Raw genomic sequence first — 24,168 nt, forward strand, 5'->3', positions numbered from 1 at the left:
AGCAAGGGTCAATGTCTGTGTGGCATGGTAGAGTGGTCTAGTGGTTAAAGCAGGAGACTAGTTCTCGCTCTAGCTAAGGTACTTCTCTGGCCTCCATCACCATGGTATCTGAGTACCTCACAATTTTAATGTATTTATCTTCACACATCCCTGTGAGGCAGGACAGTGCTATTCACCCCATTGTACAGATGGGGAACTGAGGCCCAAAGAGACTAAATGACTGCCACAAGATCACACAGGAAGCCTGTGGCTGAATTAAGAATTGAACCTGCTAGGAGTCAGGACTCGGGGACTTTGTGCCTGATCTGTCACTGACTGTACGTACTTGGGCAAGTCACTTCATCACTACAGTGAGGAAAATATCTCACAGGAGGCATAGTTAATGTTTGTAAAGTGCATTAAGATTCTGGGCTAGACGGTGCCACAGATGTACAAAGTATAAGGAGTAACGGTTATACGGGGGGTGGGGGAGTTTGAGGGCAATCGCTTGTTGACTGGTGCAGTGTGGGTAGGGCCGGCTCCAGGCACCAGCGAAGGAAGCAGGTGCTTGAGGTGGCCAATGGAAAGGGGCAGCACATCCGGGTCTTTGGCAGCAATTCGGCGGCGGGTCCCTTAGCGCCTCTCGGAGCAAAAGACCCGCCGCCGAATTGCCGCCGAAGAATGAAGCGGCGCAGTAGAGCTGCCGCCAAAGTGCCGCCAATCGCGGCTTTATCTTTTTTTCCCCCGCTTCGCTGCTTGGGGTGGCAAAAAAGCTGGAGCCAGCCCTGAGTGTGGGGCACAGATAGCCCGGCAAGGACTTTGGGGGGAATCACGTTTTGAATGACATCTTGGGATGGGGGAGATGCAGCTGACAGGCAGGAACATCCTGCACTGGCTGGAATGATACACTGAACATGCCGTCCTCCCAGAGAAGAGTTAAAAATCAGGATCAAGCCGGTGGTGCAGCTTGGTGCATGTGCAGTGCCTGAGATCAGGCATCACCACCACCCTGACTACCCTGTGAGCTAACATGTCTCCTGGCCTCTGAAAGTGCATCTGCCGTGCTCATCCATCCCCAGGTGCAGGAGGGGAGCCTTGACATGCACAATTCCCTGCTCTGCCTGTGCAAAGGGAAGGCTTCATGCAGGCATCCCCAAATGTTGCTGCTGTCTCTGGGGCGGTGGCTGGGTGGGGAGAGCTACCCAGCCCTGCCCCTCGAGAAAAGCCAATCCCCAGCAGTAGAAGCAGCTCGTATGTGACAGATGGAGCTGCGCTGGGGCTGGGTGAGCCATTGAGCAATCTGTGCATAATGCAAGGAAATGAAGGAGGAAATCAGTGCCAAGTGTCAGGTGTGCGCTGAGCGGATCTGCCTCTGTGCCGGGGTTTCCTGCTTTCCCCAGCTGCACGGCCCGAGGTCAGTCCGCTCCCCTCCTTAGCAATATCTGCTTTCCAAGAATGCTCTCGGGATGGCTTGCTTTGCTTTTAATCTCCTGCCATGTCTGTGGCATTCCTTTCCCACAGCGAACTCTCGCACAATCAAATCGAGGAGCTGCCCAGTTTCCACAGGTGCCAGCGGCTGGAAGAAATGTGAGTCAAGAGATTCCCTCCTTCAAAGCTTGGTTCGGGGACTGGGGGCCCTCTTGAGGCGACCCTGGCTCGGAGGAGACCCGAGGGACTGAGCAAGGCGAGGGAGATCCAGATCCAAGGAGATAAAAACTCAGCTGGGCTTTTGCCAGGACTCAAAGCCATGTTGGGGGTGAAAAGTTCAGTTCACTAACACTGGACCCAGATCCCCTGAAATAAGCAAGACAGGGGCTGTGCTAAGGGCCCAGCACCAGCCGGGGTGCACTGAGAATTAGTGTTATGATGTGGAATAGTCACCCCAGCCATGGACCAAGGCCCGTTGTGCTAGGCGCTTACAAATATAGAATAAGGAGATGCTCCCTGCCCCAAAGAACTTAACCCACAAGGAGCCTTCTCTGGAGAGATCCCAGCCCCAGGAGGAGAAAGAAGGGCTTGATTGCATTCAGCTCTGCTTTAACTTCATACAAAGTTTAATTCCCCATCTGAGCATCCCCTGATCTATTCCAGCCGATGGCATTAATAGGACCCCTATCACCATGGTAGCTAAGGTTAGGATTTTCAAAAGGGCCTAAGCGAGTTAGGTACCTATATCCCATTGAATTTGCCTTGGGCCCAGATATCCTGCGATTCTACAGCTGCAGAATTGGCTGTGGAATTCACCCACTTGCCGTAGAGCTGTGCTCCGCAATCGGACCTTTCATTTAAAATGATGTGTGTCTAGCCTTTATGGTTGGGGAGAAAACCTTGAAAATAGAAACTGAGTGTAATCGATGTCATGGGGTCTGCCTGAGTCTGCAGACAGCCTGAACCAAGAGATGCTCAGGAACAGCACAGAGACCTGGTAGATAAGCAGGCAGACATGAGGGCTGAGGGTGAGTCCTCCAAAGCATCACAGCTGAAGATGAGATGCTTGAGTGTGTTTCAGTAGGCAAGAGGAAAGGAGGGTAGGATGCCCACTCACAGCAGGACAGGTGGCATTGCTTGAGAAGCACGGATTCCCCATAGGGGCGGGGTGGAGTCTTCATCAGATGGAGTCTTTATAGCAAGATTGGGTGTCTCTATCTAGAAACTCTGCTCTACCTCGACCTCAAGTTATGGGCTGGATGCAGGGATCCCTGGGTGAGGTTAGGCAGCAGGTCAGAGCAGATGCTCAGAATGGCTCCTCTAGCCTTTCTGAATGTGTGACTTAGAGACAGACTGGGCTGCGAATATGAGGTGGTCTTGTGGGCAGTGCAGAGAAGAGCTCCGTGAAGGATCGCATCTCCCAGAGTGCATGGGGAGTGTATGGTTCCATAAGCCCGTGCAGCATGGTTCCAGCCAGGGCCCTGATTCCTTCCCACCTCCTTGGGTGGCCTGTTCCCTGGGCTGCCAGAGGGGCGTGGTCACTGCATTCAGGGGAATGCGGGGACAGGGCTTGCACGTGACACATGGCTGAGGCTTAAAGAGGGTGCAAAGCATGGGATTTAGAGATGGTGGGTCAGAGCGCACGCCTCTGAATGGCTCTTTGCAAAGGGCTGGATTGCATCTGCTCCTTGCACGTGAGTGTGCGCACACGCACACACACATACTCTCACGCTAGCGTCAGTCACTGTCTAGCCCTATAGCAAAGAGCCATTCGGGGCGCGCGTTCTGACTCATCACCTCCAAGCTTTGCACTGATGTGGCGCACCCAAGCTCCATGGTGGGATGGCGCATGGAATGGGAGCAGTGGTCTGGAAAGGCTGGGAACACGGGAGCCTTTGACAAGCCCAGACAGATGGTTCTTTTGCTGTGCGGGGAGGGCGGGCGGGAGGGGAGGGTGTGTGTGAAAGGGAACGCTGTCTGAGACCCAGCGTGGCGCTTGGGAGAGGGCTGGGTTTGGGTTGCTTTGTGTCCTGACCCGCTCACCCCTTGAAATAAGAGCAGGGTTGACAAGCTTTCTTCTGCTGCCAGGGGGCCCAGAGAGATCCTCTCTCTCATGCCAGCCTCTCTGTCTTTTCAGAGGCCTCCAGCACAACAGGATCCATGAAATCAGAGCAGACACCTTTGGGCAGCTCACGGCCCTGCGCTCCATGTGAGTACAGCTCTGGCTCCGCCGGCACTGGGAACTGCGGGGCTCTTTGTTGTGGGGAAGAGGAACTGTGGGCTCACTGCCAGATGTGTGCAGGGTGCTCATGCAATCCCAGACCTGAAAGCTTTGCTTGCACTGCTTGGCTCTTGGGTCCCAAACACCCACCCAGGGGAAGCAATGGACCACAGGGCTATACGGGCACATGAGATAAAAGCCGTTTGGGCTGGTGAACCCAGCTCCAGCCAGAGAACTCATGGACTCTGGCAGTGGCTGGGTGCAGATCATGCCAGTAATGGCAGTGCATAAGAATGGCCATACGGGGTCAGTCCAAAGGTCCATTCAGCCCAGTATCCTGTCTGCCAACAGTGGCCAATGCCAGGTGCCCCTAAGGACACCATTCCTTACCCATCCTGGCTAATAGCCATTAATGGACTTAACCTCCATGAATTTATCTAGTTCTCTTTTAAACCCTGTTAATAGTCCTAGCCGTCACAATCTTCTCAGGTAAGGAGTTCCACAGGTTGACTGTGCTCTGTGTGAAGAACTCGCTTGTATTTGTTTTAAACCTGCTGCCCATTAATTTCATTTGGTGGCCCCTAGTTCTTATATTATGGGAACAAGTAAATAACTTTTCCTTATTGACTTTCTCCACATCACTCATGATTTTATATACCTCTATCATATCCCCCATTAGTCTCCTGTTTTCCAAGTTGAAAAGTCCTAACCTCTTTAATCTCTCCTCATGTGGGACCCGTTCCAAACCCCTAATCATTTTAGTTGCCCTACTCGGAACCTTTTCTAATGCCAGTATATCTTTTTTGAGATGAGGAGACCACATCTGTACGCAGTATTCAATATGCGCCCGTACCATGGATTTCTATAAGGGCAATAAGATATTCTCCTTCTTATTCTCTATCCCTTTTTAAATGATTCCTAACATCCTGTTTGCTTTTTTGACTGTCGCTGCACATTGCATGGACATCTTCAGAGAACTATCCACGATGACTCCAAGATCTCTTTACTGTTTAGTTCTAGCTAAATTAGCCCCCATTATATTGTATGTAGAGTTGGGGTTATTTTTTCCCATGTGCATTATTTTACATTTATCCACATTAAATTTCATTTGCCATTTTGTTGCCCAATCACTTAGTTTCATGATATCTTTTTGACGTTCTTCACAGTCTGCTTTGGTCTTAACTATCTTGAGCAGTTTAGTATCATCTGCAAACTTTGCCATCTCACCGTTTACCCTTCTCCAGATCATTTATGAATAAGTTGAATAGGACTGGTCTTAGGACTGACCCTTGGGGAACACCACTAGTTACCCCTCTCCATTCTGAAAATTTACCATTTATTCCTACCCTTTGTTCCCTGTCTTTTAACCAGTTCTCAGTCCATGAAAGGATCTTCCCTCTTATCCCATGACAACTTAATTTACGAAAGAGCCTTTGGTGAGGGACTTTGTCAAAGGCATTCTGGAAATCTAAGTACACTATGTTCACTGGATCCCCCTTGTCCACATATTTGTTGACTCCTTCAAAGAACTCTAATAGATTAGGAAGACACGATTTCCCTTTACAGAAACCATGTTGACTTTTGCCCAACAAGTTATGTTCTTCTATGTGTTTGACAATTTTATTTTTTACTATTGTTTCAACTAATTTGCCCAGTACTAACGTTAGACTTACCGGTCTGTAATTGCCAGCATCACCTCTAGAGCCCTTTTTTAAATATTGGTGTTATATTAACTATCTTCCAATCACTGGGTACAGAAGTTAATTTAAAGGACAGGTTACAAACCCTAGTTAATAGTTCTGCAACTTCACATTTGAGTTCTTTCAGAACTCTTGGGTGAATGCCATCTGGTCCCGGTGACTTGTTACTGTTAAGTTTATCAATTAATTCCAAAACCTCCTCTAGTGATACTTCAGTCTGTGACAGTTCCTCAGATTTGTCACCTACAAAGGACAGCTCAGGTTTGGGAATCTCTCCAACATCCTCAGCCGTGAAGGCTGAAGCAAAGAATCCATTTAGTTTCTCCGCAATGACTTTATCATCTTTAAGTGCTCCTTTTGTATTTCGATCATCCAGGGGCCCCACAGGTTGTTTAGCAGGCTTCCTGCTTCTGATGTACTTAAAAAACATTTTGTTATTACCTTTGGAGTTTTTGGCTAGCCGTTCTTCAAACTCCTCTTTGGCTTTTCTTATTACATTTTTACACTTAATTTGGCAGTGTTTATGCTCCTTTCTATTTATCTCACTAGGATTTGACTTCCAGTTTTTAAAAGATGCCTTTTTATCTCTCACTGCTTCTTTTACATGGTTGTTAAGTCACAGTGGCTCTTTTTTAGTTCTTTTACTGTGTTTTTTAATTTGGGATATACATTTAAGTTGGGCCTCTATTACGGTGTCTTTGAAAAGTGTCCATGCAGCTTGCAGGGATTTCACTTTAGTCACTGTACCTTTTAATTTCTGTTTAACTAACCCCCTCATTTTTGCATAGTTCCTTTTTCTGAAATTAAATGCCACAGTGTTGGGCTGCTGAGGTGTTCTTCCCACCACAGGAATGTTAAATGTTGTTGTATTATGGTCACTATTTCCAAGTGGTCCTGTTATAGTGAATGGAAGTGAATGGAGCACGGGGCAGAAAACACACACACTAATATATTTATGTGTGCACCACAAATACACAGATGCCCTCTGTACACACATCACATACACTAATCACACATATTAACCCCACAGAAACACCACACATGCTAATCACACACAAACATACGCACACTACGCAGCACCTGTACTAACTACACAAACACACAGACGCTACACCCCACACATACTAACCACACACATTTACACACTACTTACTACACCTACCAACTGCACACAGATGTTGTAGTGTACACCACATATGCCACAGCTACTAACCACACACATTCACCCACTGTATCCCGCGTGTACTAACTACACACACACAAACTCATACGGACACACAACCGCCCACTAACCCCATCCATTCGCGCCATGCATGCTAATGTGTACACACCAGCACTTCGCACACACTTGAACACCCCATCCCTACAGATTCCGGCCCTGCTTGCCCATTCCTGGGGGCCTCCCTGTAGTGTCACTGTACCGGGAGCAGAGGGTATCAGGGCCAGTAGCCTGCTGCTTTGGCACTAAGGGGAAGCCATGAGCTGCCAGTACCTCAGAGTTTAGTATTTCAATGCAAAAGTCCCCAAACTTGCAGAAAGAAACCCAAAGCAGGGGGGGGGGGATCTTTCCTCAGGGGCCAGCCAACTTGGGCCCTGACAGGGGCTGTGCAGCCATTGTGCTAACAGAGCTGGATTCCAAAGCTCCAGGGGGTACAGATCTGGCCTAGCTTGATTTCTGATGGCTTCCCTGCTGAGAGAGTGCCCAGGACATTCAGTGATAATGCCCAGAGTCCCAGCAGCCTGGGGGAGAATGGAGGGAGGGAAGAAGGGAAATGGGAGAGGAAAAGGAGAACGCACATGCCAGCAGAGTGGACTCAGAAGGTTCTACTGGGGATCCGGTCTAGGCTGATGAGAATTTGGCCTTCCTCAGTAAGAGAGGGGTCTCCCCAGGGCATGGTGAGAACCAGGGGAGCTTGGAAACTGAGATTTGGAGGGGTAGTGGCTGGGTTTCACATCTTGGCCTACCAATCTCGATAGCTTCTCTATTCACAGGCACCCCACCATTCTCCTCAGCCCCCTCTCACCGCCATGTACTTGCCTTGCAGAGACCTGAGTTGGAATTACATCCAGTCGATTCATCCGGAGGCTTTTGCGACCCTCCACTCGCTCACCAAGCTGTAAGTTGCTTCGAGATTACTCCTGCAGTGGGTGAAGGAAAGTGCTGTTGTGGGGACCTGAGGTTCCCTCGCAGAAAGGGGGCTGGGCAAAAATGCTCACACACGCCAGTGATGAGTGTGGTATAAATGCCCACACAGACAGACTGGCAGACAGGATGCCTTGGTGGGCCCTGCATGATTGCTGTGGTGCTCATGAAAATACATGCAACTGAACATGCCTCTCAAGTGAAATTTTGAAGCTCCAGAAAGAGTCACAGAGTTTAAGTCTGGAAGGGACACACAGATCATCCAGTCTGACCTCCTGTGAATCACAGGCCACTAAACATCACCCAGCCACCTCCACAACCAGAATTAAAACAAGGCATTACTGCCCTCAGGGGACTCAACTGTTATGTGCCACAGGCAGAGAATAGGAGGGACCAAGGTGCACCAGTGCCCAAGGCCTACAATGGCAGGGACTGGATTTGGTGAGATACTCAGATGATCATAGCAAGTGACCTGCACCCCATGCTGCAGAGATAGGCCCAAACCCTCAAGGTCCCTGCCCATTTACCTCCCATGAGATCCATATTTTCCCTAGACGCCTTTTGCTAATGATCAGCGTGGATGCTATATCACCACGGGACTTAGGCCCCACTCCTCAAAGGTTGCTTTCGTTGGGAGTTAGGGTCCTAAATACCTTTGAGGATCTGGGGCCTTCCTGTTCATAGCCGGCCTTCTTCCATGCCATGATCCTGCCATGAAGCTAGTGATGGCTCACCAGTCTAAACGTATCAGGGGATGGGTATTGACCAAAAGTCATCATTGTCTGATGACCATTCAGTAGCTTACGTGCAAAGATCCATTGGTCTCTGTTGCTAACGGACAGGTGTCCAGTCCCCAGAATTGCTGGGTAGCAGCCTGAGCAGGGGGCCAAGGGCTGAGTTTGAATGGGACACTGGAGAGCTGAGGCAAAGTCTCACCCTAGGTCAGGACTGAGCCACGTTAACAGGGCAGGATGAGTACGCTTGGGCTGCAGCTGTCCATGCTGTAGCTGATCAGGGGATGAACAAAAGACTTCACCCTATAGCCGAAGCTAATGTATGGTCAGGCATCAGCAAACTGAGTATGCGATTGCAATCAGGGATAGGACCCTACTTTTGATGTCATGTGGAAAATACCAGAGATAGTGCTTTGCCATGCTAATTGGCCTTCCAAGACCCAAACCCAGAAAATCGTCTAATTTTAAAAGACCTCAAGAAAATGGGAAGTGAAGGCTGGTGGGAGTGGGGGAGCAGATCAAGCCATTCTAAGACTATGATTACGAGAGCAAGGTAGAAAACCAAAGTAGAGTTTACAGCAATGGCTAGTAGTGATGGAGTCACTCTGTGGCCCTGCCCCTCCTCTACCCCCCAAGGCCCCGCCCCCTGGCCAAGCCAGAAGCTGGCGCTGAACCGGGAAGCCCAGGCCCCTCCACCTGCCTGGGGGCAGGGGCGAGGCCTGTGGCAAAAAGGGGATGGCCCAGGCCTGTCCACTTTCAACAAGTGGGAGGGCCATGGCCCCTCACCCCCCCCCGACCCCCCTGACCCCATTCCAGCACCCCTGGCGATGGCACTCCCCTAATGATTGCTGTTTCTTTTCATTCATCCCCAAATTGGGACTGGCCCCCAGTCAGCGCCCAGCAACACCTCCTGCCCTCTCCATTTCAGTATCATATTTTGGACATCTGCCAGGTCAAGATGACCATGGGCCATCTGCAGAGCTGTCCAGCCTCTCTCGGTTAACACACCTCTGATCAGCAAACCTCTAATCCTGCTGCCCCTTCTTCTTTCACTACAACAGAGATTTGACCGACAACCAGCTGGTCACCCTGCCGCTGGATGGTTTGGGTGGACTGACCCATCTGAAGCTCCAAGGCAACCCAGCGCTGTCTGAGCCCTTCAGCAAAGAAAGCTTCCCTAAGATGAGGTATGGTTTGGCTCTGGGTGCCTGGTTCACCTTTATCCTCCGAGCTCCATGTGGGTCTCGCCAATGGGCCTTTGTTTATTTCAATCAGACTCCTGCTCTCCTTGTTTACTGGACATTTTCCTGCCATTCTTCCAGGCCGGCAGGTCGAGAAAGCCCAGCTTCATGCTAACACTCCGCATCCATCCTTCCGAGCCTTCCGTGGGAAACTGATGTTCCGCTTAACGTCCCATTGCTCACATCCGCCAAACACACACACAAGCGGAGCTCGTGAAGCCAGGGGCATGAGCCTGGGGCGTCTCTGAGTGGAAAACATTCTCAGAAGCCAGTTCTAGCTAATGACATCCAGCTTTCCTTCAGTAAACGCTGTTTGTGTGGCCGTGTCTTGTCTGCTATGTATTAATGAGCCGGCAGCTAAACAAGACAATGCTGCATAAGGCACCGAGGCCACCTCTGCACTGGGAATGCCGGCTTCATGTTCCCAGCGGCGCTGGCGACCCTCAGCACCTATGTTAGCAGTGAGTTCTTAGCGCCGTCCCCTTATCACAGTCAGCTGTGGCTAGTGGCTGAGCCACATTCATGCCCTGACTCGGAGGTGAAGGCCAGCATTTTTCAAAAGTGGCCTCTGATTTGGGGAGTCCTCGTTATTGGGCGGTTTTCAGAGGTGGTGTATGCCCCAAGCTGGAGCCACAGGGTCTCGGTACCTGTGCAAATCAGACCCAAAGTGTCTCAAGTTGGGCTTCCAAAAATGGAGGCTGCCAGCATCAGAGGCTGTTTTTAAAAATGTTGGTGTTAGCAGCTGAGGGATTGGTGGGGATAATCCTCACACTGCCTTTTAAATCTGCCTCATCAATGTGACCCCAGAGCACTCGCTCTCTTGATCCCTGCCTTGTTATAGCAGCATCCTGCTCTGTGGCTAATACCGTGCAGTGACACTGGGCCAAATTCAGCTTTCCCAGGCAATGGTGTGAATCCAGACTAACCCTAGTGATGTCCGTTTAGCTGGTTTGGATTTACATCGGTGTAGCTGACATGGGGAAGGTGGTTCTTCGACTCAGACTCAGCCTGTACACCCACTGGTCTTTCCAAAACACCAGCTTGACAGTGCTAGAGAGACAGTTTCAATCCTAATTGCTGCCCTTTCTGATGGGGGCATCTGGAAACAGTTCTTAGCCATCTCCTAAGGATCTTCACTTTCTTACCACCTTTTGATAATAGGATTTAATCTGCAGTTTACAACAGGAAGCAGATCTGTATACAGAGTTCCCATTGCCTCCCGGGGCTCGGCAAGAAATGTTTGGTAACTTAAAACAAAACCATATTTTTAGACTACAGAGTTTCCCCAGATTTACTAATCCTGTCAAAAGACCTTAACTGCCGGGAAAACTGAAGGCTGTCTCGACTGGATTTCCAGGCTTTACTGGCTTCCAGAAATGAAGCAGGCATTTGCTGTCAGTGGTGGAAGTGCTGTTTCAGCCTGATAGCCCTGATATTTAACCCTGATGATATTCAGCTGTGGTTTAATTGACCTTGTAATACAGGATGTAATTACTGGCCATTCACGTATCTTGCTGAATTCGAGAAACGTAGCTAGGCTTCCTTGAGTGGGCTGGCAGGGCATGACCCAGGGCCATAGGGCTGGCAGAGCTAGTTGGGGTATCCCCGACTTCAGATTCTAATCTAACCCCTATGCCCGAATCCCCCTCATCCTCAGAGTTTTTGGTGAGTCCATCACCATGCTGGATAGTTACCGTCTCGATGACTCTGCCAAAGTGAGGTGCACACGCAGTGTTCTCAAGAGCCTGGACAGGTGCAGGTAGCGCTGGGGCATCATCTAGGGGCTGTAATGGGAGCTGAGCATCCAGCCGGTGTTGGGTGACGCGCTGTGGTCTGAGAGCAGTAAAAGGAGGGCACCGTGGAGGCCTGGCCTGAGGACTGGGATCCTAAGTTGCATTTTCAGAACAAGAAGCTACTCCACATGCTGAAGGGTCACTCAGGTGAGAGGCTCAACCAAGCCAGTGAGGTGCTCCAGTAGCAGACTGCCCCAGGGTGGCTCTGTAGTTTGTGCACCTTCCAAACAGTCGGCAAAAAGGGTAAAAATACGCCCCCCCCAAGACACAGGCACCTGCTTGAGGGCCAGGGAGGGTAGCACTCAGCCATCTGGCTCCCAAGGGATGTCATGAGTTATTACTTGCAAAGCAAGGTGAAGCTGGGAAGTGCATGCATGACACTTAACCATGTTGTCACAATGCTCCTCAGCTTGCTGTGAGGTTAAATACTTGCTTTTAACTTGTTCTTTGGATCCTGGACATGTGTACTAACCGGTTCAGGAACAGGACATCCACCTACGCCTGCCCTGTGCTGCCTGAGTCACTTACAGCAGGGCAAAGGATGCAGAGCACCCCCCCCCATCCTGGTTTAGTCGTATTTTGCACCAACTGCATCGAGCGTAGGGCAATGGGAAATCAGGCCCTTGGTTTCACGAACAGTGACGTGTTACATTCTCAGCACGCACACACAGAGAAACCTCACTGGAAGGTTGCAATGTAACATGACATTGTTTCTTGGACTTCAGAACGATAACACACAAGAATCCAAAAAGCAGAGAGAACAAAAACAGGCTGCTCCCTAAGGCAGCGAGGCACAACTCCCCCAACCTGGCTTTTAAGCTGCCTCTTTCCAGGCTGACCCACATTGCAGGCTTTGCTATAGAGCCCCATTGCCTGCAAGCAGGAGCAGGAAACTCTCCCTGCTCTTCAAGCGATAGCTTGCAATTCCAACACAGTCCACATGAAGTAGCTAAGAGACCTGCTTTTCCCCTCCCTAGAATCCTAGAAGTGCCCTATGCCTACCAGTGCTGCGCCTATGGAGTCTGTAGCAACTTCTTCAAGGTATCCAGCCAGTGGGGGACAGAAGACGTGAGCCCGGAAGATGAGGATGCCCACAAGAGGAGCATGGGGTTGTTTCCGGGTCATGCTGATAACCACTGTAAGTAAATTAGGCTGAGCTGTGATCAATTCATGGGCCAGGTTTGGCTGTATATTTGCACCTGATTCTGCATTCTCTTACACCGGCATACATCAGGAAGAACTCCAGCGAAGGCAATGCTTGGCATTAGATCAGTGTAAAACAGAAGCAGGCCCACAGTTTTCCATGTCTGGCTGGTCAGGGGGTGTATCATTTCCTGGATGCGGACACCTTGGGCTGCAATCAGTGTCACTGTCTAAGGGCCCAGTGGAGCTAGGCTGGAATCTCCAAACCAGCCTGGATTGGACAGAATGGCCCGGAACTCATCAGCAGCTCGGGGGAAGACTCCTTGGTGGCCTCACATTTAGGAAAGAGCAGTCCCCTCCCACGATTCTTTTAGTTTCAGGACTATTTCTCCCCTCAAACAATCTGACCTGAGTTAGTGACTGGGCCATCTGGTCACCCTGTGACAGTGCAACTCCCAGGCAGAATGCTGATCATACAGCATCTCTGTCTCTAGTGTAACGCACCAGATAAGGGTGAATACTGCTTGAAAGAGAATAAAGGAGGACGAGAAAGCATAAAGCACAGAACGGGAACAAGGATTGGAAATCACAGAGGGTACAATGAAAACCGACCCTTTTGTGCCTGACGATCAAAACACCAGGCAAAAGTGGCCCACAGTCAGGCACAAATAAAAGGAAATACTGCTCCATCCGGCAAACACTGTCAGCCTGTGGGCTCAGATGAGATAAATACCGGGGCTAGATTATGCAGGAGTGATAGCATAGTTAAAGTTGAATGAAACTTTCTGTTTCAGTAGATATATCCTCCTCCTCCCCCCCACCCCACCCTGCCACCGAAAAAATGACCAGCCTCTTAAGATGTTCTGGTTCTGATTTATGACCAGAGCTGGAATGAGAGGTACATTTATGCAGGAGCCACATAAATTGACATCAGTAGACATCCTTTGATCTCATCTCATGAAGGACACCAAAAGCCAGCTGCTGATTGCAATATTTCCAAAGTTATTAGCCTGGTTGCATAAAGTGGTATGCAGGCTGCTGCAACCCAGAGCCAGTACAGGAGCATGTCGGTTTCAAGCCAATTGACAGGCACATTCAGATCATTTTGAAATTTGGTGTGCCGTTAGAGAGCCTGGGGTAGAGTTTGTGGCGTAAATTTGGAATCATTTGATCAGGCAGGTTCCCAAGACACATTCTCCTCCCAAGTGACCTGTCTCAAAGTACTCCTGAATGTACATGCTTAGGCAGATTACCTTGAAAAGAGCTTTAGAATGCAAAGTTGGGACTATGCAGTCAAGGGTCTCCTGAGATAAAGCCCCTCCACGCACACCCAAATGATCTGCCTTTAATTAACAAAGTGCTCTAAAATGTACATGCACAGCCCAATTTGCCTGAAAACTGAGGGACCGTGGGTCAATCCCATGACTTCTGCCTTTGTCACTCTGAAAAGCTGGGGTTGTAGGTTTCACCCTGATGAAATGCATCAGTATTCTCAGGAATCGATGCTTGCTGTGCACTGAGCAAACACTGGCAGCTTCCCCCAGCAGCATGAGCTGGATCCTTTGGGGGAGGCGGGGGTAGGGGGGAAACCTTCTGATAAAGACAGGGGTGAGCTGGAGCCGGTTTGCACCAGTTCGCGGGAACCCGTTGTTAAATTTAGAAGCAGTTTTAGAACCGCTTGTTAACTAAAGCTTCTGAAGGGGGAAGCTTTGATGAATGCTCTGCCTCTCTGGCCTGTCTGCCTCCTCCCCCTCCTCCCCGGGGCTGCTGCGCTGTGAGCTCTGTGCCTGCTGCCCCTGCCCCTGCCTGCTGCTGCTGCTGCTGCTGCTCTCCCTGCTGCCCTGCCCTGCCCCTGCTGCTGCTGCCTGCCCCTGCTCTGTCCTGCTGCTCCCCTGCCCGCCCCCCCCCCCGTCCCCTGTGCCCCCCCCCCCCCCCCCCCCCCCCCCCTGCCCCCCCCCCCCCCCCCCGCCCTCTGCCGCCCGCTGCCCTGCCCTGCCCTGCCACCCCCCCCGCCCGAGCCCCCCCCCCCAGCCCCCCCCCCCGCCCCCCCACCCCCAGCCCACCACCCACAGCCAGCCCCAGCTGCCCCCAGCCAGCCTCTGCCTGCAGCCAGCCAGCGCCCCCCCCCCCCCCCCCCCAGCCCCCTGCCCCCAGCCACCCCCCTGCCTGCAGCCAGTCCCTGCCCACAGCCAGCCCTTGCCACAGCCACCCTCTGCCCCCAGCCAGCCTCTGCCTGCAGCCACCCCTGCCTGCAGCCACCCGCAGCCAGCCCCTGCCCACAGCCACCCACAGCCCGCCCATCTGCATCACCTGTCCACAGCCAGCCCGTGTCACTCCCTGCCTCCAGCTAGCCCTGCCCCACGCCCCTATCTGCAGCCAGCCCTACATCCACTGGTGCCCTGCAGTTCCCAGGGCAGTAACCCTGCACACCTGCTTCAATGAGGGGGGCAGGGAGCAGCTGGGACCCACACATGTGCACACCCTAGAGTGACCAGACAGCAAGTGTGAAAAATCGGGACGGGGGTGAGGGGTAATAGGAGCCTATATAAGAAAAAGACCCAAAAATTGAGACTGTCCCTGATCACCACCCACACATGTGAAACGGAGCTCATTTCTAGTTCAGCCCCATCTTTTTAAAAAAGAACTTTAGGTAGGGTTAAAATACATCTGTATTTTCCTGGACATGTCAGGCTTTTCGGTTCTTAATCACCTCCTGGGAAAATATGGACGTATGGTAACCCTATTGGTACAAAAAATACATGCTGTCGCACATCCCTTAAATCAGAACTTTTTATAGGGAACCCGTTGTTAAATCAGAACTTTTTATAGGGAACGCGTTGTTAAGATTTTGGCAGCTCATCACTGGATAAAGACGAATACAAATATGAGACCCACAGTTCCTGTTTAGCTGCTGATATCCAAACCTACAGAGCGAAGTAAGAGCATTTCACAATGCAGCTGGGAGACTGCTTGATTTTTTACGTGTTTGTGTAAATACGTGATCCCACGCACATTGACTAGTTCTGGAGTCCCTTGAGAGTAGGGTGACCAGCCATCCCAATAAAATCTGGACTATCCCAATATTTCACTCCGCCAGCAACACGGGGTTGTTTTTTTTTCCTTTTTCCTCTGCCGGCAGACCCACCCCCCAGTGTGTCCTAATATTTTCTTCATCTCATCTGGTCACCCTACTTGAGAGGAGAAACACATCAGGCTCAATCCTCCTTCTGGGCCAACAAGTGCCTGGTGTGTTAGAAGGGGGCACTACTCCCCTGCCACTGGGACTGCTGTGCACTGAGCTGGTCTCCTGGCATGCAGAGCTGCCAAATGGCTGATAAAGTAGCAGGTGATCAGTCAGACATAAGGGACCCCATGCCATGCCCCCTGCACCAGCAGCAGGGAGGGAGGTGGCATAGGCATCCACTGGCGCTGTGCCCTTTTACACTGAGGCCTAATGCTCGTTTTAGGTGCATGCTCTACCAGAGGTGCAGCACCAAACAGTTGTATGCCATGTAGAATCTGGCCTGTGCCTTTTTTTGCAACTCTAAGGAGAATGCACAGTCCACCCTTGCCTTGCCAGGCATGCTGTGCTATCCCAGAGCAGGATTAGCAGATCCTGTGTGATAACACTTCGTTGAAAGCATGGTCCTATCCATTTTTATGTCATAAGTTGCTATGATGCCCTCTCCCCTGGGCCAGGAAGTGAGCAGAGTTGCTCGAAAAACCAGAACTGCTCAATTCCCAACTGCAGGAAAATCTGAGATTTCAAAATTTCATTTAGCCCCAAAGAGGGACCAAAAGTCCAAATCGCCTAATTTTTCACAAAATGAACTATTCCAAACTCTTGCCTTTATCATTCTGACCATATTATATATTAGTAGAACCATTCCAACTTTTATATTACATTAGCAATTATAGTATCATAACATTCAACTCAAAATGAAAGGTGTGGGTAATTTCCCATAAAAATGCTGACAGAATCGATACATTCTCCAAAAAAATGTCTCCATTTAATGGGCTCAGCATTTTCCAGCGGAAAATATTTCCTTTGGAAAATTTGCTAGAAGGAAATTTTGAAACAAAACCAATAGATGGATATGGAATGGAATGGGTTACCTAGGGAGGTGGTGGACTCTCCATCCTTAGAGGTTTTTAAGGTCAGGCTTGACAAAGCCCTGGCTGGGATGATTTAGTTAGGGATTGGTCCTGCTTTGAGCAGGGGGTTGGACTAGATGACCTCCTGAGGTCTCTTCCAACCCTGGTATTCTATGATTCTATGATATTGGTCTGAATTATGGGTATATAGCTATGAAAATGGTCCATAGACCCCACATGATTGACCAGGGAAGTCTGTACCCCCTCCCGCCTCCAATCTATTAGAGCCTATGAATAAGCTTCATTAGTGGGAACTAATAAACTTAGCTCTTGTTAGTGCGGCAGGCCCAGGAATCATGGCAAGCTGGGTTGTAACACTGAGTAGGTGATGTAGAACCATATGTTAACATCAGCGCTGCAGGAACCTCTTCACAGCCTTGTCATTGTTTCCTTCAGTAATGTGCTGGGCCGGCTCCAGATCCCAGTGCGCCAAGCGTGCGCTTGGGACGGCGTGCTGCAGGAGGGCGGCAGGCGGCTCCGATGGACCTCCCGCAGGCATGCCTGTGGAGGGTCCGCCGGTCCCGCGACTTCGGTGGAGCATCCGCAGGCGTGCCTGCGGGAGGTCCACCGGAGCCGCGGGACCAGCAGACCCTCTGCAGGCACGTCTGCAGGAGGTCCACTGGAGCCGCAGGACCGGCGACCGCCAGAGTGCCCCCCGCGGCGCGCCGCCCTGCTTGGGGCGGCGCAATTCCTAGAGCCGCCCCTGGTAATGTGTCCCATACTTTAACAACGTTGGTACACACAGCTGTGGCGTTGGCCCAGCAAATTGCAGCTGTTTCAATTAAATGTAAAATGAACTGGCTGTGCTGTGAGTGTCAGGGACACTCCCTGCAGATCCCTACCATTCAGGGACTAGCTTGCTCACTGCCACTTGAGCCATTTGATCGCTCAGTGGCTACTCTGTCGTGCTCCGATCCTGCTGGGGGCTGAGCGCCTGGAGCTCCCGTTGAAGTCAATAAGAGTTAAGGGTGTTCAGCACCTTCCAGGAGGCCTTGAGCAGGATTAGTTCCAACACCTCTTAGGGTGTTTATAGGGTATTAGGACCAGGAAGTGAAGCAGAATAATTCTGAGGGATGAGACTATTGGCAGCCCAGAGGGAGGAAGAGCCACCTAGGCCTATGCTAAATGCCTGTAAGAATAATTCCCATGGTCTGAAGGTGCAAAGATCGTGCATGGACTGTACAAGCATGTCCTTAGCTAGGCATGGCCCTGGCATGTCTCAGTCATTAAACATTCAATAATGGACCCTTGTGTCTCCTGTGCATGACTCACTTTTGCTCATGTGATTTTTTAAACCTATGTATAAATTGCTATTTTAACGTATTAGTTATTGTTTTATTCCCAAGGCCTCCTGTGTGGCCTTCAGCAATTGTAGCCAGGCCTTGTTACATGAATTTAGCAGGACAGTACATTAAATGCCTCAGTTAGGAGGAACAAAGCTCTCCGCCCTTCCCCCCAGAGATTAAGCTTCTTGCTTAAGAACAAATAACCCAGGATTTTTGCCCTGCAGCATGTAGCAATGGTGTGAAAGGCAGGAAACTGGCACCGTACAACCAGATTGCTCCAGGCAGATGGGACCTGCTAGCTATGGTAAGCAGTTGACCTAAGAGAAGGGACTCCAGTTTCAAACCAAGAGCATCAGACTTGGCCAGCTGGTGTGTAAAAGTTGTGCCAATCACACATGCTCTGTGAGTCTGTGTCTCCAGAGAGTATTTCAGTACAATGCTAGGATGTCCCCTGCACGTGACAGGCAACTGCTTCACCTAACAGCTGTGGAAAATGGGAAAAGGCCACCGCATTCTGGGCACATGTGGCTAAAGAAAGGAGTCCAAGAATTACATTTGGCTTCCCTGAATGTGGGAACAATGACTGTGAAATCAAGAGAAGTGGCCAAGATGTTGAAAAGGACAGTGCAGATTGCCCATAAACAAAAAGACAAAATTGAAGGGATTGAAATCCATGAACATAAGGGAGGGTTACAAGATAATGTATCAGGGCTCAGAAGCAAGGCGGAATGGATCAGGAATAATCATAGCAGAAATGTTACAGGAAAAGCTAGTAGACATGCAAAGGAAGAGTGACCAGTTGATAAAAGTTAGAATAGCACTGAGCAGAGAACAAATATACATGCTGGAGTTTGGTTGTATGACTGAGAAGAAGAAATTCTGAGAAGACAGCGCTGGACCGAGTGCTAAGTGAAGAACCACAAGGTGAGTACTTGATGATTGGAGCTGACCCCAATGGACAGGTTGAGAACACAGTGATGGCTATAACAGTTGTCTTGGAGGATGAGACTTTGGAACCAGAAGTGAAGCTGAAGGATACTTTAGGGTTAGCCAGAGCCCGTGGCCCATGTAACTTAATTACATACAGATCCCAGACTGACTACTTCCTGCCAAGAGGAAGAGATCTAAAAAACATAAGAAACTGTAACATGATCCCAGGAGAGCAGATAGTGGAGCAACATAGATTGATTGTCATGAACTTCTGGATGAAAAGGCTATGGGGCAAAAGACAAGTTGTGGAACCAAGGATAAAGTGGGGGCTCACTGATAAGTCTGAACTTTAAGGATGAGGCTCTAAGGAGGTTGGACAAAGACAAGCTGATCACGATAATACCAGCGAAGACTGGAGGGAAATAGCCAAACAATATTACAGAAAGTGAAGAACTTTGTCTGTGGGCAACCAACGGGAGGGGAATGTCATGGCCAGGATATGTGATGATGGTCCAGCAATATGCAGGAAGCAGTAAAGAAGAAGGAGGCAAGATTTCAGTGATGGCAGAAAGTAAGAATGGTGGAAAGTTATGAGGAATACATGCTGATAAAGAAAACGGCGGGAACCATGAACGTGGAAGCTAAGGGTCAGGCATGTAAAGCCTCATACACAAGTCTATTAACGAAGGAAGGGGAAAAAGGAATCTATAGATTAGCCAAGATTAGGCAAATAAGCACAGAGGACTTGGGAGTTGTGAAGTATCAACCGTGAAAACGGAAGAGTGCTGATGGAAGACAGGGAAATCAGTAGGAGGTGGCCAGGGTTCTATGAGAAACTGTTCAATGGGGAGGATGTGAAGAAACCGTTGCGGGAAGTATGCACGAGCAACAACCTTACAAGACCTATCCCGGTGGTGGAGAATTTAGCTAAGTCTAACCCTGCAGCTGGGAGTATGCTTCCCAGCACGGTTACACAGACACGTATTAGCTCTGCTTGAACTTTCATGCTAAAAATAACAGCCTACCCAGGGCAGCATTGGCAGCAGGTCGGGCTAGTCACCCAAGTACATACCCACCTGGACCCCCGGGTCTGTACTTGGGTGGCTAGCGCAAGCCACTGCCCATGCTCCCCCAGCCACAGTATTACTTTAGCATGCTAGCTTGAGCAGGGTTAACACATGACCATCTACCCATGCTGGGAAGCCCAATTCCAGCTTCAGACAATCGCCTCAGACAATGCTAGAGATGATGACAGGTGAGAAGGGAATGGGACCCGATGCGGGACCAGCCCAGGCATGTAAAGCATTAGGCCAGGAGAGAGTGGCGATGATAATAAACTTTTTCAATTTAAGTCTCCATATTGAAAAAAAATGCCTGATGCGTGAAGGAAGAGCACATCAAGTATCGGATAGGGAGATGTACAAGAATGTCGTAATTACCAATCCATCAACTAGGGTTGCCAGCTTTCTAATTGCACAAAACTGAACACCCTTGCCCCACCCCATGCCCCGCCCTTCTCTGAGGCCCCACCCCCTGCTCACTCCATCCCCCCTCCCTCTGTCGCTCACTCTCCACCACCCTCACTCACTCGCTCATTTTCACCGGGTTGGGGCAGGGGTTGTGGGGAGGGCTCCCGCTGGAGGTGCGGGTTCTAGGGTGGGGCAGGGAATGAGGGGTTTGAGGTGCAGGAGGGGGCTCCAGACTGGGGCTAAGGGGTTCAGCATGTGGGAGGGGGCATCAAGCTAAGGCAGGGGTTTGGGGTGTGGGAGGGGGTGAGGGCTTCGGCTGGGGGTGCAGGCTCTGGGGTGGAGCCAAGGATGAGAGGTTTGGGGTGTAGGAGGGGGCTCCAGGCTGGAGCAGGGGGTTGGGTTGTGGGGTGGGTTCCAAGCTGGGGCAGGGGGTTGGGGCACAGGAAGGGTTTTGGGCTCCAAGAGGGAGTTTGGGAACAGGAGTGGGCTCAGGGCAGGAGGTTGGAGTGCGGGAGGAGGTGAGACCTGCAGGCTTCAGGCATCACTCACCTCAGGCAGCTCCCCATAAGCTGTGACATGTCCCTTAGCTCCTAGGTAGAGGCGCAGCCAGGCGGGTCTGCATGGTGTGTGCTCCCTCCACCCACAGGTGCCGCCGTTCTTCCGCCTAGGAGCCGAGGGACATGCCGCTTCCAGGGAGCTGCACAGAGCTGGGTAGGGAGCCTGCCAGCCCTGCACCAACCAGACTTTTAATGGCCCGATCAGCAGTGCTGACCAGGGCTGCCAGGATCCCTTTTCTACCAGGTGTTCCGGTCAAAAACCGGACACCTGGCAACTCTACCATCAACTTAATGAGTCACACGATGAAATGACTGGAAAGCATTATGGAGGAAAACTTCAGGAGGAGTTGGAGTATCAAGCAGTTGACCACCAATGCAGGTTTATGCCAGGAAGGTCAGCAACGAATGCAGTGTTTGCAGCCTGAACATTGCAGGAGATACACAGGGAAAGATGCAAGAAACTGCACTTATCATCGCTGGATTTAGAGAAGGCCTATGACAGAATTCCTAGAGAATTGTTATGGTGGTGCCTGCAGCCACACAATCTTCTGAAGACATATGTTCAGACTATCATAGACATGTATGAGGGTAGCACAACAGTAGAGAGAACAGAAGCAACTGCACCAACAGCGAATCGGTAGGTATACATCAAGGATCAGCCTTAAGCCCATTCCTTTTTGTAACTGTAGTGGACACCTTGACTCAGGAGATTAGGGGAGAGGCTCCGTGCAGCATGTTTTCACCAATGACATTAGGTTGTGCCATGAAGATAAATCCGAACTGTAAAGGGACCGAGAACTATGGATGGCTGTGTTAGAAGAAAATAGCTTATGAATCAGCCAACAAAAGACTGAATATATGCAACGCTCCATTGAGAGGGACAACGAGAAGCCAGTAAAACAGGGTGGTATTCACTTCATGTCTGTGCAACAACTTCCATAGCTCATTCAGTGCTGAGTGATGAACTTGGATGTTAGGAGCCGTGTGACGCGTCCTTGGTGAAATGGAGGAGGTTGATGGGAACTCTATGCTTTAAGGACATGCCAAGTAAACTAAAGAGCAAAGTGATAAATCCATGATTAGGCCAGCCATGATGTATGGGTCGGAACTCTGGCCAGTGAGGAAGAGAGAACAACCACTGCACACTGCCGAAATGAGAATGCTCAGGTAGACGCTGGGTAAGATGAGAGCTGATAGGCTACGCAATGAAATGGTATGAGCCATGACGCAGATAGCCCCCATCATGGAAAAGCTGAGGGAGTACCACCTGATATGGTTGGTCATGTGAGATGACAAGATATGGGATAGGATGGCCAGAGAGTACCAGAGCTAATAATCATGGGACAAAGACCACAAGGAAGACTGAGGCCTGGTCTACACTAGGGTGGGGGGTCGAACTAAGGTACGCGACTTCAGCTACGTGAATAGCGTAGCTGAAGTCGAACTACCTTAGTTCGAACTTCTTACCTGTCCAGATCAAAGTCCGCGGCTCCCCCGTCGACTCCGCCACCGCCGTTCGCGGTGGTGGAGTTCCGGAGTCGACGGGAGCGCATTCAGAGTTCGAACTATCGCATCTAGATTAGACGCGATAGTTCGAACTCCAAGAAGTCGAACGCTACCCGTCGACCCGGCGGTAAGTATGGACGTACCCTTAGAAAATGGTGGTTTGAGATGGTGAAGGAGGACATGAAAAAGGTTGGTGTCAGCTTAGAACACTCACCAGACAAGAACGCTTGGAGGTCAAGAACAAGAGCCACCAACCCTGATGGGTGGGACATGACAAAGGCGAGGAAGCAGCAGCATATAACAGTTTGCATTCAGCCACTTCATTGCTGTAAGATAGCCTGCAAGAAAGGCTGAGGGGCAGGTTTTCAAATGATAACTAGCTCCTTCCATCAGTAGATCTTAAAACACATGACAAAGGAGGTCAGTATGGAGAAACTGAGGCACGAAGAGGCAAAATGACTTGTCCAAGGTCAACCACCAAGTCAGAGCCAGAAATAGAAACCAGGTCTCGAGTTCCTAGTCTGGTACATTATCCATTAAACCACACTGCCTCCCAGTGAGCACTACTTCCATTTAGCCTGCTAAATGTAGTGACCAGGTTTTGCTTAGCAGCCATCAGCTTTGAGAGCAGGATGAAAGCAGTGGCACTGTTTTGCCCAGTTGTGACCGGTCTCTCTTAGTTTACAGCTTTGGCAGGAGAAAGGACAACAAAGATGGCAGCAAAAATTAGCAAGGCTATAAAATATAAGCTTCATGTCCTAAAACCAACAGACTATCAGAACTCAGGGGAGAGAAAACATTGTCTTTCTGTCTGATGCACAGTTATCATCAATGAAAGGTCACCATTCGCCAGCAGTCACCATGCTATGGTATTTGACATTGAAATTGTCAACTATTTAGACATATGCTCTTCAGGGCAGGGACCATCAAGAACAGAGCTGAGCAAATATTGATTTTACAGTTTGATGGACAAACCAAAAAATAAAATAAAAATCAGTTCATTTTGAACCAAAAATGAAACTTTCTTGTGTTTTCTTACCAAAACAAACAAAAATTAATTTCAGGTTGAATGAAATTTTCATTTGACCTAAAACAATTTTTGTTGTTGTTGTTTCGTTACCTTTGGGTGCTTTTTACCCTTTTTAAAAAAAATTAAACAAATCGAATGGAATTTAGAAATGAAACACCATGTCAAAATGAAAAGTCAAAACATTTTGTTTCAAAAATGTCAAAATTTAATTCTGTCCATTTCTTTTTTCCTATTTTTTTTATTCAGCCGAAACTATTCGTTAAATTCAACTAGAATTCCCAAATAGTTTCATTTTGGGGCAACTTCACTATTTGACCAAAAATAATTGCCCCATTCTAGTTACACCTGTAGGTCAGTAAAGCATGTAACACGGTGGGTTCCCAATCTCAGCTGAGGCTTCCAGATGCTAGCACAGGGGTCGGCAACCTTTCAGAAGTGGTGTGCCGAATCTTCATTTATTCACTCTAATTTAAGGTTTTGCGTGCCAGTAATACATTTTAATGTTTTTAGAAGGGCTCTTTCTATAAGTCTATAGTATATAACTAAACTATTGTCGTATGTAAAGTAAACAAGGTTTTTAAAATGTTTAAGAAGCTTCCTTTAAAATTAAATTAAAATGCAGAGCCCCCCGGACCGGTGGCCAGGACCTGGGCAGTGTGAGTGCCGCTGAAAATCAGCTCACGTGCCGCCTTCAGCACACATGCCATAGGTTGCCTACCCCTGTGCTAGCATAATACAAATGATAACAAAGATGTGGGATACCGCTGCTCCCCAAACGAAGAGCAGGAAATAACTGAGGGACTTTAGATCCCATTGTGTGGTAACTGTTGACCAAGCTGATTTTGTCAGTTCA

At 49.7% G+C, this 24,168-nt stretch overlaps 1 protein-coding gene across 3 annotated transcripts in view; it reads left to right on the forward strand.

Moving 5' to 3' along the window:
• The window catches only part of LGR6 (leucine rich repeat containing G protein-coupled receptor 6), a 216,770-nt gene that overhangs the window by 184,835 nt on the left and 7,767 nt on the right, over positions 1-24,168 (forward strand). For all 3 annotated transcript variants that reach the window (XM_039533142.1, XM_039533140.1, XM_039533141.1), the window contains 5 exons: positions 1,501-1,566; positions 3,545-3,616; positions 7,374-7,445; positions 9,267-9,392; positions 12,217-12,377. In XM_039533142.1, coding sequence (XP_039389076.1) covers positions 1,501-1,566; positions 3,545-3,616; positions 7,374-7,445; positions 9,267-9,392; positions 12,217-12,377 — 497 coding nt within the window. The remainder of the gene's footprint in view (positions 1-1,500; positions 1,567-3,544; positions 3,617-7,373; positions 7,446-9,266; positions 9,393-12,216; positions 12,378-24,168) is intronic.

The sequence above is a fragment of the Mauremys reevesii genome, linkage group 4 (genome assembly GCF_016161935.1).
Source record: "Mauremys reevesii isolate NIE-2019 linkage group 4, ASM1616193v1, whole genome shotgun sequence".
In the NCBI taxonomy this organism is placed as follows: domain Eukaryota; kingdom Metazoa; phylum Chordata; order Testudines; family Geoemydidae; genus Mauremys; species Mauremys reevesii.